This window comes from Melozone crissalis, unplaced genomic scaffold, assembly GCF_028551555.1.
Source record: "Melozone crissalis strain CALT ecotype California unplaced genomic scaffold, PUWL_Pcris_2 ptg000068l_1, whole genome shotgun sequence".
Taxonomy (NCBI): domain Eukaryota; kingdom Metazoa; phylum Chordata; class Aves; order Passeriformes; family Passerellidae; genus Melozone; species Melozone crissalis.
Genome location: NW_026535846.1, coordinates 18,559,896 through 18,580,730, shown reverse-complemented (window position 1 = coordinate 18,580,730; position 20,835 = coordinate 18,559,896). Strand labels below are relative to the sequence as shown.

The 20,835-nt window shown below is 44.2% G+C and overlaps 1 protein-coding gene across 2 annotated transcripts in view; it reads left to right on the top strand.

The window, feature by feature from the left end:
- HDX (highly divergent homeobox) overlaps positions 1-16,217 on the top strand; it is a 35,766-nt gene extending 19,549 nt beyond the window's left edge. For both annotated transcript variants that reach the window (XM_054289583.1, XM_054289584.1), the window contains 6 exons: positions 3,011-3,157; positions 6,589-6,796; positions 9,701-9,780; positions 11,425-11,508; positions 13,502-13,624; positions 13,877-16,217. In XM_054289583.1, coding sequence (XP_054145558.1) covers positions 3,011-3,157; positions 6,589-6,796; positions 9,701-9,780; positions 11,425-11,508; positions 13,502-13,624; positions 13,877-14,002 — 768 coding nt within the window. In that variant the 3' untranslated portion in view covers positions 14,003-16,217. The remainder of the gene's footprint in view (positions 1-3,010; positions 3,158-6,588; positions 6,797-9,700; positions 9,781-11,424; positions 11,509-13,501; positions 13,625-13,876) is intronic.
- The last annotated feature ends 4,618 nt before the right edge of the window (positions 16,218-20,835 follow it).

Below are 20,835 nucleotides of genomic sequence, written 5' to 3'. Positions count from 1 at the left end.
AAGAATGATATTAAATGGCGCAGATAGGAAAGGAGAAATGTAGTGGAATGATTCAGAAAACACTGTTAATACATACAAATAAGATCTTGAGGTGGGAATTGATAATCTCTGAAGAAAATGGATATTAATTAGTGTCAGGGTTCAGAGAGCTCCATGCTGGTGTCACTGGGAAAGGTGAATAAGGCAAAATGAGACTGTGCTTGTATAGAAGAATCTGGGATTTGTTCATACCTTGAATACTTTGAGTGCTTCTGATCTTCCCATTCCTCCCAAAATATAAGAGAAGCAGTGACAGGGATCAAAGGCATGGCAAATTTGTTTGTGAGAGGTTTGTTTGCTAAAAATAACCATTACCTCAGCCCAATTCATCAGCAAGTATCAGAACTGAATGTTGATTTAATATGATTTCACTGCAATTGAAATGAACAGCACACACAGTGCTCAGCTGCAGCATAAATGCAAGTTATGTATAAAACCTCAAGTTCTTCCATTTTTTAGCATGTCTTTGATTAATAATCTGAAATTTGTGGGTAGCTTTGTGCACGTGGCCTGAAACATTTTCAAGGGCTGTGTGAGAGCCGCTGTGGAAGCGCAGGCTCTGAGCAGAGGCAGGATGAGGACACTCCACTCTGTGCAATTATTCACCCCAATTACAGACACCGGATTTGCACCACAGAAATTGCTGCTCTGTGGGGGATGAGGGGCTGGCAAGGGGCCAGGAATGTCTCTGATAAACTGGGTCATCTCCTCCAAGGATGGTGTTGTTCCACTTGGGAGGTCGGGGATAAGCCGGGTTTAACCCTGCGCGGCACAGCTGCTGATTCAATTTGCTTTTCCTTGGGAATGCATAGGCTGGGTCCTGCTGGACAAAGCCTCTGCTGCTTCCTAAACTGGCCAACAGAAGTGGGAAATGTGAAGGATTCAGCCAACAGCCAGCACTGTCAAAGCCAAGCCCTGAATTAGCAAGCTGGCTATCTGAAGAGAGGAAATGAGAATTGTATTCAGAGCTTAATGACGTAAAAAACAAGAACTGAATCACTGGCTTGCCTTCACCTATAAGTATTGTCATAAATATGAAGCTTTCCAACATTATCTTCTGATATTTTCTCCTATAATGATGAATATTATGATATTTGTAGGGCTCTGAGGTTTTGCTCTTGGTCCCTCATTTCCCCTGATGATATTAAGCATGGGAAGGTTATTAACTAAATTGATGGAAGCTTAGTTACATGTACAATGTAGAAATTCTATCCTTTATTTTCTGACAAAAGTCATTATGTAATTTTTAAGCAGTTTATAATGCAGGAGTCAAACTTGGGTATGATCCATGTCAAGGGGATGATCCTGTAATTGAAGGTAGTTTGTGATTTCCCTAAGGAAGTGCTGATAAGGCCCATGGCACAGCGTGTTACAGAAGGCAGCTAATCTGGAGCTGAGATTTGGCCATGCTCAAGTGTCATTTACATCTGCTGAGCTTAAGGAGTGACACTGATCCCATGATGCTGGTGCAGCTATTGAGAGCAGGCTGTGTAAATGATGATCCTTCAGCATCTCTGAGATCCCACAGAGCTGCTGCTCACTTGGCAGAGCACTGGGGCTCCTCAGTGCTGGCCTTGGGAGAACAAAATGGCTAAAATGAGACAGAGACTCCAAAGCAGAAAATATAAATTACATTAACATCATTATACAGCAATTATGAGGTGAAAACCATTGAATAGTGATGAGATGGTGGAACTACAGCCAGGAAAAGCTCTGAGTGCCTGGTGGGCACTCCATTAATTCGGGATTCATCAAAGTTGGAAAGGCCTCCAAGGTCAGCAAGTGCAACCAAACCGCATTTGAATTTATCTGGTACATCTCTTTACTGGGATTAGTTTAGGAAGACAAAAGTTTGATGCCTCTATTTTGGGTTCATACATTGAGGAGACTCAAGTGCTTCTAACACTTTGAGAAATAGTAATTTTTTAGAGAGGAAAATTGCAAAAATTACAATATTCTGAAGATTAACAAAGGCTAGAACTGGGAACCGTACAAGATTGTCAAACGATCCCAGTTCTGTAAAATTACTTTTTATTCCACTTAAAATTATTTCTTTCTAACTTTTAACAGTTTTTAAATGAGCAAACACAGAATTCAGCTATTGAAATCATGAACACAATTCAGCTACTGAAATAATGACACGTGTGGCACATGGGCTCAAGTTACCAGTGCAGACTTTGTGGTTGATTTTCTGTCCTCTGAATAGCAGGAAAAGTGAACAACATGGGTTGGTGTAATGAAACTGTAGATTTTAGATAAATTTCTGCATGAAAAGCCTTTGTTAAAGCTTGGAAGCTCTACCAGAGAAATACTTTCTGTGCTCACACCAGTTCAAATAGTGGTAAGATGTTTAGGAATTCTTTTTCAGTGTTACTCCTTTTATCACTGATCCACTATCACATGTTTTGGTAAACGCAGACAAAGAGTTTGGGAAGTCGAAGATAAACAGTGGAACCAATTTAAACTCAAGCTCACCACATAAACATTAAAGTATTCCCTTTAGGAAGTCAGAATCCTTTGAATTATGCATGTGTTGTAGTTTGCAGTAAGATAAAAGAACTTTTAGGGGGGAGGGTGAGAAACTTGAAAAGCCTTTAAGGAGTAATTTGCATAAATTGGGTGGAGAGAGTAAACAGCACAAGGGGGAAAAAAAGTTATTTTCAGTAAGGCCTTATAGAATGAGATAAAACAAATTACCAAAGAAATCAGGTGGAGTTGAAACAAAGCTGAAGTGCCTTAAACTTTGTGTTAATGCTGCCACTGCCTTTACAGCAAATCCCGGGGAACTCTGAAGTGCCCTGGATAAAAAAAAGAAATCAAAAAAACCCCAAATTCTTAAGGGAGACTTAAAAGAGAAGAAGAGCCATGGAGACAGTGGAACGTGTGTGTTGCTGTGTGGGAGACCTGTGGACATGAGTGCTCAGATAAGCAGATTTCTTTTCAATCTAACAGTAATTTTTTTATCTTGCAGTTACAGGACCGCACACAATTTAGTGACCGAGACTTAGCTACCCTAAAGAAATACTGGGACAATGGCATGACCAGCCTGGGCTCAGTCTGCAGAGAGAAAATTGAAGCTGTGGCTGCAGAATTAAATGTTGACTGTGAAATAGTTCGGGTAAGAAATCCAGAGTCTTCCCTTATCTTGTCGCAGGAGCAAAAATAGGACAGATGAAAGGCTTTAAAAATTTCATGGGGAAGCTTGAAATAGATTTCACGTATTACATAATGAATGACCATGTTGGGAAGTTCTCTCCTGCTCTTTCTGCAGTCTATGTTTAGTAAAAGCCCTCAGGTCAGGGTCTTATTGATCAGCAGCAGAAGCAGCACTAGGAGCTGTTTGACATTCTCTTGAGGAAGATTTTAAGTAGAAGTGTTACATTTTTGAGGGAGATCCTAGAAGACTGAAAGGTACTATTTACATTGCTAATAAGATACCAAAAAAGGGCTTTTCTAAAGATACAGGGAAAATACTTCTCATTCATGCTTATAGGGAAAAATGTATGAAAGAAAATGCTCCAAAATAGAAAAAAAAATATGTTACAAGACTGTCTTGAGGGCAGGTTGAGGTGTGATGGAGGAATTCTGGGTCAGCTCAGTTTGATGGCTGCTGTGGGTGGCTGAGGGAGGCAGAGCTGTGCTGGAGATGACCTGGCTCCCAGAACCTGCACATCATCTCCTCCAGAGGCTGGGGTGTGGTGTCACTGTGTCCTGGATGAGCACACACCCAGCAGCACCTCTGGGGTCTCTGCCCATCCCAGCCTCAGGAAATGGCCCCAGTGTTTGCAGTCAGACAAGGACAGGAGCCTTCCTTTCCCTTGTGACAGGTGTGACAATTGGGATTATTCCTTCCAGGCTTCATCCTCTTTTTGCAGCTGTTTCCTGAATCCCTGGCAGTGCTGCAGAAGCAGGGCTGAGCCTGAGACCTCTGCCTTGGTGCATCCACATGGTCCCAAAGCTGCTTTCAGGGCTGAACACCAATCTGGGTATTTCTTTTTGTGGGCACAGGAATTCTAAAAATCCCAATTGTACTTTTGGTAGCTGCAGAGAATCATTATTTTCTCTGCAGAGAACAAAGCTGCTCCTTGTTTTCCAAGGACTTCCCTTTGCTCTCTGAAGGTGAAGCTGTTCCCCCTGGCAGCGCCTCCTGCAGAGCACAGTGACACCCTTGGTGTGTTCCCTTGGGTACATCCCCACTGGCACACAGGGTGTCACTGTGGGGTTCTGTGCAGACCTTTCCTCCTGCTGGAATGTTTCTGTCCCCGGGGCAGGGACCAGGACACCCCAGAAGGCTCAGCCTCGCCTGTACCAGAACAGACCACAAATGATGCCATCCACTCACTGACCTTGCTGGAAGGGTTTAAGGATGTATTTTAGATAAAGGATAAGAATATATTTTAAGGATAGAACTCTCAAGCTGATTTCCCACATGGCAATCCCAGTCTGCTCTTGCCCTCACTGTTTTGCTGTTCCAGAACGTTCTCTGTTCAGCACAGCACACAGGATGTGGAACCTTCTCTTCCCCATTTAATTTGAGACACTATCAAAACATGTTCGTCTTCTCTGACATTCTCAGTATGTTGAATGAAAGATTTTCTGCTTTGAAAAGCCTGTGAAAAGATCTGCCTTTCCCAAGTGCCTTCTTTACTAAAAAAGAGATAGATTGAATTTTAAATTTTGTTAGCACTGTTTGGTAAAATCACAAGATGATTTAAAGAATGGCAATACACTGCTTGGAAAAAAGAGACCCAGATCTCAAAGGGCTACTTGTGTGGGGGGCTTTCTTTAATTTTTTTTCCCCAAACTGTAGGTAATAGAAAAAAATGATCTAGGTAGTTCTCTGCATACCTGTTGTGCATTCTTCAGAGAGGAAAATCAGCAAGCTGGGAAAGCAAATATCAGCCAACAAAAAAGATTTGCTAAAAATAGTGTTCAGCATGTTATCTTTCAGCTTGTTAGAGATGCAGCTTTAAAAGGCTTGTTTTTTTTTTCCAAGGCTGGCACAGCATGAAACTGTGTTTAGTACTTGGGACTGCTGTTAATATTCCTTTACTTTTTCTCTTTGGTAATCAAGGTATTATAAGCAAAAAGTTTTTTATTCAACTTTCTCAGAACCCTAGGAAGAGGAACAGGGCAGGTGTTTCTGAAATAAGGCCAGAGTGATGCTTAGTGTGCCTTTAAAGAAAATCCTGAAATATTTTAATGTCTTGGGTTACTCATTTGGAACAGAGGCCTCATGGAAAGGATGTAAGGATGTTCATTTTGCCATGGCCTGGTCATGTTTCCAAACCCAGGAGCTGCTGCTGTTTCTGGGGCTGTAGGTGGTGGGAAGGGGATGAGAGCCAGCCCAGGAGAGTGGGAGGAACAGTTGGTGAAGAAGTGAATTCCTGGCTCTGGGAAGGATTTTTGGTTACCAGTGGAGGCTGATTTGATGGAATGGAGGGTCTGGGGTACAGGGGCTGTTGAGCAGAGTTGAGATGAGATGAGAAGTTGAAAGCCTGGGTGACACAAGGGACAGGAGAGCCTCAGGAGATGAAGAGTTGCAGACAATTCTTGTTACATCGAGTTAAACTCTGAATCTTTAATAATTTTTTATGTAAATGTTTCTTCATCAGAAAGGGCAAATTAATGACCAGGTGTACAGATCCACTTGGAGAATTTAGAATGTGGGTCTTTTCTTCTTTTTATTTTCTCCTTTGAAATTCAATTTTATTGATGTGAGATGAACTTAAAGCATCCATCTCCATCCACCATGGGAGGGTTTCCAGGTTCCCTGGGCTGCTTTCATCTCCCAGACTGTTCCCAGTGTGCTCCTCTGCACTCACTGCAAACAGCTTTTCCTGAAGCTCTGTTGTACAGCCAAAGGGGATGAAGGATGAGCTGCTCTGAGCTTTGTCCTTCCAGGTTCCTTTCTATCCTCCAAGGGGAGTGCTGTGGATCTGTCACCTTGGCCAGCTCCCTCTGTGCTGTAGGAAATCCTAGAACAGGGGAGGTGTCTGGGTCATCGGATGCTTCAGTCCCCTTGTGGAAGTTGCAGAGTAGGAGAACCTGGACCAGAGATCTTATGTTAAATTTGTTGAATAATTTAGGGAGGCAGAGACCTTACAAAGTCACTTAGTCCTGCTCTTTGTCTGGAGCAGGATTTACTTTGGAATCAAGTCAGGTTTCTCAGGATGTTGTCCATTGAAACGTTGAGTACCTCCAAGGCTGGAGTACCAAGGCTTCTATGGACAAACTGTCCCTCTGAATCACTGTAAAACATTATTTTTTCTTTTATATTCTCAACTCCAGTCAGAACTTCCCTTGCTGCCATTTGTGCCTATTGCTTCTTTTCCTTTGCTGTGCACCTTCCTGATTCCCTTGGAAAGCTGAACCTGGCCCAGGGTTTGGGGAGCAGCCTCAGGAGGGTGAAACACTGGGGAATACTGAGCTCCCTGGGCTGCTGGCTGCACCTGGCTCCTGTAGGCCAGATGTCTGATGTCACTTGGTTGGGGGCCTGTTGCTCTTGTCATAGTTTCTGATATCATTCATGTTTATTTCTCTTACAAGACTTGGATTGGGAATCGAAGACGGAAATATCGTTTAATGGGGATTGAGGTCCCACCCCCTAGAGGAGGTCCTGCTGATTTCTCTGATCAATCTGAATTTGTTTCTAAATCAGCACTTAATCCAGGAGAGGAAACTGCTACTGAAGTGGGGGATGATAATGATAGGAATGATGAAGTGTCAATCTGCTTATCTGAAGGAAGCTCACAAGGTATTTGGAATGCAGTTACTACTGTGCCTATATTTTCAATTTTGTGCAGTGTGCATGCTTTGGATTCTGTTGTACACATTCAAAAACGTCTGACAGAGTCACAAGTGCTCCACCCTGCCTGGGCTGAAGGTACTGTTTGGTCTCTTTCTTCTGCCTCTGTGTCTCTGAGTTTTGTTGGGTTTGTTGTACAAAGATTGGAGAAACCTTTGATCATAAGAGCCCCATTTCTGCCAGATTCACCTGAAACAAAGTCAAGAGTTCACGTTCTGCTGGTGCAAGTGAGAGCCACATTTAGAAAATGCTCTCTGCCAACTGCTCAGTTCTCCCCAGCCAGCTGGAATGGCCATTCCATTTGACACCCATCCCTGGAGGTGCCCAAGGCCAGGTTGGACAGGGCTTGGAGCACCCTGGGACAGTGAAGGTGTCCCTGCCATGGCAGGGGTGGCACTGGACGAGCTTTAAGGTCCCTCCCATCCCAACCCATGATTCCACAGTTCATCCCTGTGATCCTGAGCCACCCCAGGCACTGGTGGGGCTGGAGCTGCTGCTGGGTCTGAGCATTCCCATTTCTGCTGGCAGGGAACCCCTTAGCTCAGCTGGAACACAGAGCTGCCCTGGCCTCCTGCTGCTCTGTGTGACAGGCAAACACAACCAGCAGATCAAAGCAGGAGCAGGGCACAGCCCAGGAGCCCTGGAGCTGCACACACAGGGGGTGTCCTCTGTAAACTGCAGGGTCTGGAGTGGGAAATGCCTCCAGCTGAATTCCCTTTCCCCCCAGGAGCCCATGGGATCGATGTCCCCCTGTCCCTCCTGTCCCTGAGCCCAGCACATCCCCACTCACTGATTGCTGCCAGTGCTTGTGCTTAGAGATCAATGGAGCCTTTGCTCTGCGAGCTGAGAGTCTGACCTTGGGCTGCTGCTGTGCTCTCAGTGTGCCAGGCTGGTCCTGTCATTCCTCAGAACATGAAGGGAAGAGCCAGGGGAACAGGGGCAGCTGGGAATGAGTTTGGGAGCTTTGTCACACTCGAGCGTGGAGGGAATAAGGTGGCAGAGAAATGGGTCAAGTGATTGAAAGCCAAGTGAGATGAGGAATCTCAGTCTTTGATTTGCCTGAGGTGGGGAAGGAGCTGATTTAAGTCAGATCTGCTTGAGAGGAAATGGTGACAGGGAAGAGTCTGAAGTGTCTGCAGATCAAGTGAGGAGTAACTCTGTGTTGGTTGAGCCAGGCTTTCACAGGCAAGGTGAGGCTGAACATTTGGGAGCATTATTGGTGCCAAAGCCTGAGGAAGTGCAAGGAAACAACAGGATTTCCACAGCATCCAGGAATCCCACCTTCATTCCTTTATTCTCCCACTACAATTATTTCTATTCATTTCTCCAGTTCAAAGGAGGAGGTTCCACTGCTGCAGCTCAGCTGGGTTTGAACTTCCTGGGAAAATTTCCCCCAATAGCCATGGGTTATGTTCAGTCCCAGATAGGGAATTGCTCCAATGTTTGAGAACTGTAACTTTTGGTCCTAATTTATTAAAAAAACGAAACCACAACAGCAGAAAACCACTCTGAAAGACAGACAAAAGCGATTTTTGGTCACCTAATTAGAGTGATTAAAGTTGATGGCTTCTGCTTTTAAAATGTAGTGCATAAATATAAAAAAATAAGCTCTGCTCTGATGCAAAATGGATCATTAAAGCTCTCATATTGCCTCACCTTTTTTAATTGTGTGTTAATTGAATCCACAGTGTGTAGGTGGAGGCCATTAGGGCTGTGCTGGTTCTGTGAGCTCAGGATGAATATTCAAGGGGTTGGGAATGCTGTAGGGAGCTGCTTCCTTTGGCTGTGGAATCCAAGGGGTGACTGGCAGGGTCACAGAGTTCCTGTGCCCTGGAATGTCCCTGAGCTGTGTCCTCACCCTGTCACCTCCTCCCTTCCTTGCTCCCTCTGATCCCTGTGCTCCTGGCACAGTCTGTCCTATGGAGCTGGGACTGGTGGCACACTGAGCTCATTTGAAACAATTCCCAAGCAAATTTGCTCAGTGCAGAGATTTTTAACTTCAAAGTTGTTTAAAACCATGAACTGGCTCTCTATGGTCTGGCCTAAACATTTCCCTGGTTTTGATAGTCCCAGGGAAATTCTGTTATCCCAGTGTTTGTGTGGAGGTGACAGACCCTGGAGTCTCCTGAACCTTGCTGCCCCTTCCCTTTTTTCCTCTTGATATTTAATATATATCATAGATTTATGTTTTAATATGCAGAAGTCAAGTAAATATGAGAAACAAACTTCAATTTTCGGTGCAAATAGAACTTAACTTTCTTTGGGGTTTGTGTTCTCCTTGGCCTTTAAGGTCAGTGGAATCATCTCTTGCTTTGTGGTTGAAACACCAGGGTAAAATCTGCTCTGTTTTCAAGTGTTTATACATAAAAAAGCCCTTAGGTTTACTGGGGGTAAGCATTTGCCATAAGCTGATCTGGTTTTGGTTCAAAACCCATCAGTGTCTGCAAGGGGGAAGTGGGATTTAGATATGTACCCCAGAATTTCAGAGAATGCAGGGTTTTTCATGTAGGAATTCATTTTCATTTAAACAAACCCAACTTCTGCACATCTCTGATGTGAAACTCTGCATCACCTTTGAATATTCCAACCTGAACCTAAAAATGGGAAGGTTTTGGTGCAGAGAATAACTGAGAGTTTTGTTGTTGTTTCAGGGGGGAGGTGGTTTGATGTTGGCCTGAAATGCTTGTGACAAGATGTCTTTTTAATAAGGCAGATATTCTGTTTATGATTAGACATTGATACCATGACTTTGCTGTTGGATTTAGCAGCTGTGACATTTGGTGGTAAACACCATTAATGGTCCTTCAGCATAAAATAGGACTGAAACCTGACAAAACAAATTTATTTCTGCAGAAGAGACAAATGAAGCTCTTCAAAATGAAGAAATTTGCCACAAAGATGATGACCAGAATCCAGTTTCCACTGATAATGTGGTATGTGTACCTTTCCTTTTCCACAAATTAATAACTCCTTAATTAACGTTGAGGTTGTTGTCCAGCATTTGTGCTTTTCACTAGGTGACAGCTTCAGTTGTATGTGTTAAAAGTCCTTCCTATTTGAGCTTTAAAGATGTACTAAAAATTCTAAAACACAGCAGGAAAAAACCCTGAAACCTTCAGAGTAGAAGATGGTTTGTAGAGATGTAGAAATGGTTTGGAGAGATGGTGCCCAAGAGACTCAGCTCCCCAACCTGCCTGAATTTTGTCATTTGATACAACAACGGAACAAAACCAAGGAAGAATTTCTGCATACTTTGTTCTGAAACACTGTAACAAAACTTTTTAAAAATGCACTTAAAATTGGACTAAAATGCATTGTATTTGCATAAGAGGTTTTCCTATTTGAAATTCTAATCTGTTCCTTCCCCTCCTATTTTAAAAAGTGTGTCTAAGAAGGGGAATGTGAATGTTTAGCAGTTATTTAGGGACTCTTTTCCTCAAGTTGAGTCTGAAACCAAAAATATTTGAGTCCCAGTGTTCCTGAGGGTCTGAGGGAACAGCAGAACTCGGGGACATCAAAGCTCTGGGCTGGTGTCACTTCAGCTGGGCTGGCAGACACTGAGCACACAGAATGTGCTTTATCCTCCCTGCCCTCAGCACAGGCTTGGGAGCTGGGTGGGTCCTGCCAGGGAGAGCTGGGAATGCCCCTGGAAGGATTTCAGGGATTTCTCCTCAGTGATTTCAGGGAGATTCCTGGTGTGCAGGCAGGAGGGGCCACATGCTGCAGGAAAAACCTGAATTAACACCTCAGGAATGACCCATGCACATGGATTGGGTCTGTGGGGGCCCTTCCATCCTAAAAAACAGGAAAATTGCTGTAACTTATTATGGACAGGTTCATAAATGTTCACAACTGTCAAAACAATTAAAAACAGTAAAAAAACTTGGGATGTATTTCTGAGTCTTAGTGTTAAGCTTGGCCTTAACACTGCGCTTTAGATATCTTTAGAAACCCAGTATAAAAAGCTCTCCAAATTTTTGTGAATTAGGTAAAAATGTCCATATTTATGCATTTGGAAGTGCCCTTTGGATCAGCATCCCTACAGCTGAGGGGATGTGGCCAGGCAGGGTCAGATCAGAACTCCTTGATTTCTTTAGGCAGGAGTAGCTCAGGACTTGCTGGTTTATCCAAAGGTTTATTTCCAAACCCTCCTTTGCAGCAGCAGAGCAGAGCAGGGCTGTGAGGGGATAAATGTGCAACTCAAAGTCAGAAAGCTGGGCCAGGGAGCTCCTCCTCTGTAAACAGCCTGAGTCTCCATGGCAGCAGCTTCCACTGGATTCCTGCTGGCTCTCCTGGCTGAGGTGCATGATTGCCATCTAATGGGGCTGCAAGGCTCAGAACAGCTCAGGAGCCAGCACTGAGCTCTCCTTGCTTCCTCCTTCATCATTTATCCTTCATCCTTCCTCCTTCATCATTTATCCTTCATCCTTCCTCCTTCATCCTTCCTCCATCATTTATCCTTCATCCTTCCTCCTTCATTTATCCTTCATCCTTTCTCCCTCCTGCCCTTTTGGATGTGGGTCCCCATTTTTTTGTCTCCTCTGTGTGTTGGAATGAACTGTTTGTTTCTGTTTCAGAAAATAGAAATTTTAGATGATGAGGAGAGTGATCTGATCAGCAATTCTGAAGTGGATCAGATGAGTTCTCTTCTGGATTACAAGGTGAGTGATTGGGCCATGTCAGGGACAGTGGGATAATCCCCTGGGAGTTCAGGGGGTGGAGCTGTCAGGAATTCAGCAAAAGTCTCTGGGATCCTGAGCTCCTCTGCTGTTTTCCCAGTGTGCACAGCATGCCCTCATCCCACCTCCAGCCACTTTATCCATGTTTCAACCAATGGAGGCAGGAAAACCCCATTTCTACAGAGCTGCAGCTCCCTCCCTGTGTCCCAGCAAAGGCATTTATGGAGCCACCCCATTGGAATTGTTCTTGAAATTCTGCCACACTTTCCCTGCAGTGTGGTGCTGCCAGCTTGGAGCTGGAAGGAATCCTGTGCTGGATTGGGGGATTCTGAGGAGGAGGATTCCTCAGGACATGCTGGAAGTGGTGCCTGTGGGAGGGAGGAGAAGCAGCTGGACCCTGCCAGCTCCAGCCCAAGGCTGAGGTTGTGTCTGTGCTGTTCTCCCAGGAGTCACCACAATTCCACCTGTCCTTGAGCTTTTACCTCCAGTGCTGATTTTTTACCCATGAGAAACCAGATCTGTTCTCCTGATAAAAATCAATTACCAAAATAATGAACAGATCATCTCTTCAGAACAGAAATTCCTCCTTCCAGCAGTGTTTTCCTGGGAAGGGCAGTGCAGAATGAATCAGGAGAGGGAATGACCTTTTCTTAATGTCACCTGTCAGCACAGTGAGAGCCTTGTTGTGACAGTGCCCTGCAGAGCCAGGCTTTGTTTGACAGCACTGATTGCTCCCTGAGTTTTTTGCCTAAATCTGAATTCTTCCTGGGCTGGGCAAAATCCAGAGCTAAATAGGCAACTGCTGAGTATCCATAGGGAGGAACTCAGATGATTTTTTATGGAAACTTCATCTCTCATTCCCAGAGCTGTTATCACCTGGAACAGTGTGGTGAACGGTGCTTTCACTGAAAAAATGAGAATTTTCTGGGAAAAAAACCAACAAAAATACAACCATTTTTAAAGGTTTGTTGCAAACCTTTAGAGCATCATGTAGTCACAGCTTTTCATGTCAACTAAAGCTGAGTTCCAGCCAGTGTGAGAATGAATACCATATTTTTTTCAATATTCTCTCATGAGTTGGTGCTGTTAAGCAGAGCCCTTCTGCAAAAATGAGCAATGCCTTTGATCTTGTAACCTAAATAAACAGTTTGATTTTCATGATCTTGGCAAAAGTGAATAACCAGAGAAAATGAATTTTACCTCTGTAGTAATCAACAGGTTTAGCATTTTGATCCAATAGTTTGAAAGAGAGGAGATACTTAGAATAAATTGAAATAATTAGCAAGTCTGAATTTTTAATTAAGAGATTTGCAAGTATAGATTGGGAAAATGCCTTTTTAACCAAAGCACAAAACTTATTGATATTTCCTCATTTTGTAATATATTACATCCAGTTCCAGCCACATAAACAACTCTGGAGGTTGGAACTGAATGATCTGTAAGGTCCCTTCCAAACTGTTCTGTCACTCTGAGATATTCCTGTTTATTCTGTAACCCGAGGGATGCTGAGGAGCTTGGTGAGCTGACACTTGATCCACATCAAACCCAGCTGCTGGAGGATGTTATCTTTTAATTTGTGGTAGCTTTGAGGAATTTTCAAGTCATTTTCCCTGATTTTTGTGTCAAGCCTTCTGCTGTAATAATTGAATTTATTTGCTGTCTCTCCTCACAGCCCCCTGATCACTTCTAGGAAGAGAATTGGGGTTTGGTTGTCATTGTCACTAAAAATAGTTGAGTTTTAACCCAGGGCTGTGCAGGTGTGGTTATTCCAGTGCTTTGTCCTGTCCCCATCCCTGGAGGGATTTAACAGAGATGAGGATGCGGCACTTGGGGACAAAGCATTGTCCCCAGGTAAGGGGACAGTGGTGGCCTTGGCAGTGCTGGGGGGTGGTGGGGCTCAGCCTTAGGGGGCTTTTCCAGCCCAAAGGATTCCTTGGTTCTGAGATCATCCCCAGACTCTCTGGTTTCCCCACAGAATGAAGAAGTCAGGTTCATCGAGAGTCAGCTGGAGAGCCACAAACAGAAATACTTTGAGCTGCAGACGTTCACCCGCAGTTTGATACTTGCAATTAAAGCAGATGATAAGGAACAGCAGCAGGTAAATCCTGGAGCAGGTTTAATATCTGTCTTTGATATGAGAAGATGTTTGTCCTTTTGTGTTGTGTCCCTCCCTTGGGTTTATTCCAGAGGCTCAAATTATGATCGAAAAACTCAAATAATTTTCTCACAGGCTCAGATTATGATTGAAAAACTCAAACAATTTTCTCACACTTTGTTTAAATCACCGCTAACACAAAACCCACACCTGATAGTGTCTATAGCAGATATTAGAAATGTTTTTCCCTTGTAGGCTCTGCTTTCAGACTTACCTCCTGAGCTGGAAGAGATGGATTTCAACCACACCTCGCCGGAGCCCGACGATACCTCATTCAGCCTCTCGTCGCTGTCGGAGAAGAACGCCTCAGACAGTTTGTGATGCTCTGTCCTGGAGACCAGCACAAACCCCAGGGAGGTGCAGAGCAGAGACAGAGACACAGAGAGGCTTTGCTCTGCAGTGTTCTCAGCCTGGCTCCTCACAGCCTTGCAGTGCCCAGGAGTTGGCAGTGCTGGCTTTGGGAAATGGAAGAGGTGAGGGAAGGGTGCACTGCGAGCAGCTCGGCCTCGGGTAGGATTAACTTTGATCTCCAGAACAGCTCTGGCTCTGTAGCAAAGTCTTTTTTGAGCAGGGATGCAAGAGTGGGAAACACACCCAGTGAATTCTCCAGCTCCACGTGCTCCCTAGGCCTGTTTATTATATTTTTCCCCATTTTTACTCAGGTAGGTGGACTAAAAATTGGGGATCCAAATAGAATAACAGGCTTTCTCTGAGTTGTGCTTGAAAACCTGAAATTAAACTGAAGTGGTTTTTGTTTTCTGATTTGAGATTGTTAAATCTTCCATTTTTCTGACCAAAATAGCTGAAAAAAACCTTGAAAGGCTAACTGAAAAAATTGAATTATCATGAATAAATTATTAATGCAAAGAAGCAGTGATAAGTGTTGGAAGAAATGAGGTGGAAATGGGAACCCTGATAGCTGCAGGATACAACCTCCTAATACAGTAGCAATGGGATTGGATGTTTACACTCTGTAGAGTTTAATGATTGTAGTCACAGTTTTTATTTGTCAAAGCCTGAATGCTAAAGTACTGCTTATTATTTTAATTCTTGGGTATATATTTCTCCACAAACTTTGCTCCAGTTTACCAAGCCAGTCAGAATTCCCCAGCTGTCACTGCACCCTGCAAGGTTTCCCAGTGTTGGAAGTGAGCTCTGCCCATCTGCTTTGAAGCCCTGCCTGGTGCATTTTTTGGCCAATGCCATTTCTAAACTGTGATCTGGATTGCAGGCAGGGGCTGAAGTGAATTTTCTTCTTTCCCAGAGCTGTTGGCACTGAATCCCCTCAGTGCTGTGGTGGGATGGCTGTGCAGGGGTGTCCAGGTGGATTCAGGGGGTGTGCTGGGGTCCAGGGAATGCCTGGCCAAGGCAGGGGTGCTGTGCTTGAGCTGACAGGGTGGGGACCAGTCCAGGCAGGTCAGTCCTGGAGCTCTTCTCCTCCAGGGTGGGTCTGTGGGATGCTGCGGGTGCCTGCCCATGGCATTGGTGCTCCAATTCCAGCCTGGATATCCCTCAGCAAGCATTTTTACACAAATGCTTCAGTCTGGTAAAAAACCTGATCTTCCCATTTTATGCCAAATAATAATTGACTCTGGGGAATCCTTGTTCATGCAGTGAGTAACTCCCTTAATTGCAGTGGGAGGTCCAAGGTGTAGCTCAGAAAATCCAGAGTGTTGGGGAAATAACATCTTTTTTCCTTTAATACTGGGATTAGACTCAGGTTTTAGGGTTTTCTCAGCCTGATCAGTTCCTCCCTAATCACTTGTACAGCTCTTTCTGTTTGTTACCAGTAGTGAGCTCTGTTCTTTCAGGTTTTCAGTCTCTCCTCTCCTTGGGCACGGGGAGCTTTTAGCAATACTGTTAAACACCAGCTGCAGAAAGGGTAGGAATGCTTTTAAAAGGTGTTCTGAGAAACCAAACTCTCACAGTTCTGCCCCCTGTACAGTTCTGTAAGTTCCCAGCAGAGCCACCCTTCCACAGGGAAATCCAGAGTTCCAGGCCCGTGTGTGAGCTGGGGCATTTAAAACTCAGAGTGGGAATGAGTTTGTGAGCAGAGCTCACAGTGCTGTCCTGCACAGATGGGACAGGGCTGAGCTGGAATTCTCTGCAAAACTCATTTATAAAGGGTTTTCTATGCCAGGCTGACAATGGTTTCTATTGCTGTTCTCTTTGGACAGGAAATCTGTGCCACTGACAATGAAACCTCTTGTTTTCTGTAAAATTAACATAAAATAGTGCTGGGAGCTGCCACTGTTTGGACCCTGTTTTTCTGCTTCTTCCACTTGAATTCCCATGACAGAGATCAGGATACTCTTTAACAGGAGTTCTCAATTTCATGGTCAATTAAATCATCTGCCTTCCTGCAGGAAAAACTTCCATTGATGATTCCTACTTTGCTGTCTTGCTGCTGTTTCATACCCAAACAAAGGGAAGGGATGGATTTTGAATGAACTGTTTGCTAGACACAAGCAATGATGTCAGTCCCTGTTCTCCAGGGAGCTGGGATACCCTTGGATTGCAGCTGAGGTGAGCTGCACTCAGGGCCCACCCCATCCCTGGGAGACAAAACACAGCCTGGCACACTTGACAACACCACAGGATAGCCAGGAAAAAAAAAAAAGTATAAATTCTATCCCTGAATAACAGAATTTGGGGAGGAAGAGGCTCCACAGCTCCTTGGCTGGGTTTTTTTCAGTAGCAGTGGGTATTTGGGTATTTCCAGTAGAGATTGAGTAACTGTGGCCATTATTGGTGGTTAAATGTTGGTGCAGAGCATGGGGGTGGCCCTGGGGTGGGTCTGGGTTCAGGGTGTTTCCCTGACTGTGGGATGGTAACAAACACCTGCAGTAAGTGCAGTTCAGCATTCCAGAACCTTCCACAGGAGATGGAGCTCATCCTGTGCTTTTCAGGGTGCCAGAAATCGGCCCCCTGTCTGTCCCAGTGAGTGACTGTAATGTGAATTAGCACTGCAGCAGAAGGGCCTTGTGTGGGTGGTGTTATCACCTTTCTGTGGCCAGGTATCAATGTTTGACCTTCCTGCAGAGTCTCTTTGACCATGAACAGTGACTTCCCTGGCATTCTTCATTGCTAAAGCACCCATGGGAGCATCAGTGATGTCTTTCTGAAGGTGGGAAGGCAGCCCAGACACTTCACCAGAGGCAGCACAGGCTCTCCCTGGGGTTTGGATGCTGGAAGGTTTGCTCATGGTTAAATTCCCATTTCCTGGAGCTCTGCCTGCTTCCCTCTCCCTGCTGCTGATGCCTCAGTCACATCCACAGGTCTGACAGGAGTAACAGTGGCAGGAAATACTCCAGTAAAACAATAAATACTCCAGCAGGTGAATTTGGGGCAGGTTTAAAGGCACCTGAGCAGATGAACTCAAATTTGTACAAAGTTTCTGGAGTGCGCAGCCCTGGAGGCAGCTCTGCACTTTAATCTCTCCAAGTATTTCTTTTCACTAAGGCAATAAAAAGTGTGAAATGAGGAGTTTGGGGCTTTGCAGCCCTGTGAGTGAGGAGAAGAATGTCCTGGTTCTGTCCTCACCTGAGCTGGGCAGCAGCTTTAGAGAGCCTGTTCCCCAGGGGGAGAGGCTGGGGGTGCTGCAGGCTCAGGTGAGTCCTGAACAGACCAGCAGCACCCTGGGCACCCTGCTTGGGATGGGAATTGGCAGTGGGAATTGGCAGTGGGAATTGTGCTGCAGATGGATCTGCCCTGTCCCTGTGTGTCCCTGCACTGAGCACAGAGTCCTGCTCTCACTGACCCCCCGGTGGCCCCAGCCTGTGAGGGGGGACAGGAGTGTGTCCCAAGGGAACAGCACAGGATTCCTGGCACAATTCACACCCAAAGCTTGATGTCCAAGCTCCAGCCCTGCCCAGCTACCCCAGAGCAGGGGCTGCAGGGCTGGAGCCTGGCCAGGTTCTGCCTTTTCTGCCCCAAATCCTCCAGCTTGGCTGGGGTGGTCAGTGAGCAAATCCCACCTGGCTGCAGAGAGCACGGCTGGATTGTGGTGGTTGGTCCCTTTAATCAAGAATGTTTTCACAATGACCAAATGTGAAATCTGTAAAGTTTGGGGGGAAAAAATAGTCAAAGCAGCACTATAAAATGTGTGTTTTCCATGGAAGAACAGGAGTTTAGAGTGTGAGTGTTTATTGCTCTGAGAAACAGCAGCTGCTTTGGTCAGAAGGCAACAGAAACGGGGCAGAGCCTTGGGCTTGTGGGCTCTGTTCCCACAAAGGAGCAAATCCTCCTGGCTGAAGGAGCTGTGCAAGGATGTTCTGGAAGGAAAACAGTTCAGGTCAGTGCTTTGGCTCTGGGACAGTTCCCCATGTCACTGAACTAAGTCATGAACTCTTTTCCAGCTCTGTTTTACATTTTACACAATGCTACCTCTGAAACGTGACACCCCTTAAACCTACACAGAAAATGTGAACTTAGGAAATTTTTTTTAACCTTTTATAGGCAATAAATTATTCCCAACATGCATCCTTCAGTTTGTGTTTGGTTTTTGCTGAGTGTGAGCCATTACTTTGCTTTTATTTTAATGCTATTTTTCTGTATTTGTGCTCATCACAATCTGTGAAGAAGGAAATAATGGAATATTAGGGAGAAAAGCTTAGCATGTGTTAATGGGAGAAAATATTTCTGTTACAGCTGAAGGATGGGGTGGCTATGCTGGTTTTGGTGCAGTTCCTGTGAGAAATGGGTGAAATCCTTAATTCTGGTATTAATGATGGTTGGAACATTGCTCAGTGCATCAGATGAGTTAATCTGAGAGAGCAGTCAGTGATCTCAGCACTGTAAGAAAAAGGTTTTACACTTTCTGAGACACCACAGTTCATGAAAACCTCCACAGATTTTTGTTTCACTTGTTTCCCTTTTTTGCCATAACTTTATAGAGACCTTGTAGAAAGAATTTTGAAGTGTTAAATGAAAATGGGTCAGTAACAAACTGAGGTCAAAAGTAGATTTAGACCATGTTTGTATTCAAGTTTCATCTGAAAAGAGTTCCTTGAATTTCCCCCATCACATTTCTCTCCCTGGAGCTCAGGGAAGGGTGGAGGATGCACGAGGGGGATGGAGGGAATGAGGCACAAGGAGGCAGAAATGAAGGTTCTGGGTTTTAGGAAAATTTCAATGAACTAAAAGGTTTCTGTGCTGTGGAAAACAAAAACTTCTGCTTTATCTGCAGATTTTGTGAAATACAGGTCAAAAAGTCATTGGCAAATCCACTGAGCTGTGCTGGGGGAAAATTGTGTTCTCCAGTAGGAATTTTAATCATTTCTGGGGTTATTTCTGGATTTACTGAGTGTGTGTGAACACACAGATGCAGATTTACAATGTGCACAGATACACTGATCACAGTAGCTCTACAAAGGTATTTTAACTTGAAATGTTAATGGAATTCTTCTCAAATATATTTCATTTGCTCTTATTTTTGTGTCTTGCTGCATATCAATTGCATAGTTCTGAAAATTAGTCAAATACACCCATACAAATATGGTTTATTGGTTATGTCCTTGCAACTGGTAACTTTTAGGCTTGAAATTTATGAAAATGCCCATAATAATGATATTTTTAAGTTATCTTGGCAAATAAACCAACTGCTGTATTTATGAAGAGATAATGATAATTTCTGCTTTATTTTCACTGTAGGAATCCGTTTCATTTAAAAAAAATATTCTGAAAATTTAAATATTATTGTATAACTTGGATGCTTTCCTTTGCCTGCAAAACAGGATAATTTTAAATCTTTTATCATTTCCTTTTGGGGCAATTCCTTAAGCTTTGTAACCTGAGCATATTCCTAAGTTTCTGTGTGAAAATCACTATTTATATTTCATTTTTCTGATTTGTATCAGAACGTGTAGCAAAGAAACTACTACAAACCTTCAACGGAGATACCTCCACTATGGTCCAGGGCTCCTGATCTGGGCATTGCCAGTGCCAGGTGCCCAGAGAAACGGTCCAGATGTTTGTATTGAGTTGCTTTTCTGTGTATATAAAGGGTATTTATAATCTTGTATTAACAGAGTCATCATTGGAAATGCTGATTTCCTGCTTTAGAAGCCTGCTCAGCTATTTTTATATAAAACGTTGGTCTTCGCCTTAATTTTTTTTTTTTTTTGGTGAAAAGTTGTGCCATAGATATTTTAACTTATCCACAGATCCTTTACAGAGTTTGCTTTGACTTCTCTTAACTAATAATTAATTTTTTTTCCTGAAATTGTCCTGATTTGTTTTCTCCTCCAAATGCATCTCAAGGTTGGTTTGCTTTCTTAATTTTTTTTTTTTTTTAATTTTTGGAAGATCCCTTCATCTGCATGCTTTGGTAGCTCAAGTTTTTCCTCTGTAGTTTATTGTTTATAGTTTAGAAGAACCTTTTATTGAAACCCCCTGAAGTAATGCTTGTACAAATGTATTTAGGGTGGCCCAGATGGTCAGAGAAAAGGGCTATTTAGCATTGGTAAATTTGTCTACTGACTCAAGGATATTTTTCTACGTCTGTCAAGTTTGGGACTATGGAGAAATGAAATAAAGGTGAACTAACTCCTTTTCCTATATGAACTTCTCTGTTTCTGTCTTTATTAATGGCTTTATAAGTGCTCAGTTCTGTTCAGAGCAACAAGAAGTAAATCCACATCTGGGCTCAGCCCTAATTCTTCTATTCTCACTATATAAATTATTATTTATGGAGTGGCTTTTTAGGATTGGAATTTTCTAGAGACCACTGGAATTTTATAGAGCTCTTGGGGCCCTCTGTCCCAGGAGCAGTGAATGTCCCTTCCCAAAATGGGATTTGGTCCTGATGGAGGCGCTGCACGCCCAGCGCTGACCCCGCTCAGCTCACCCGAGGGGTTTTTTAAAGCTGTTTTAAAGCTCAACCCGAGCTCTTGGTGCTCTGTTCATCCCATCCCTTGGCATTCCCTAAATTAATAATCTCCAGAGTGAAATCCGTGACCTCTGGCCCGCGCCCAATCCGCGTGGATGGGGCTGGGGAGAGTCCCCGGAGCGATTGCGGGGCTGGGGGAGCAGCGCGGCTGGGCCGGGGACGGGACCGGAGCAATTCCAGCCGGGAGCGCTGGGAAAGAGCCGGAGGGACCGCACGGGAAGGGCTCGGTGCGGGCGGGGATGGGAGCGAGGTGCAGCCGGATCCT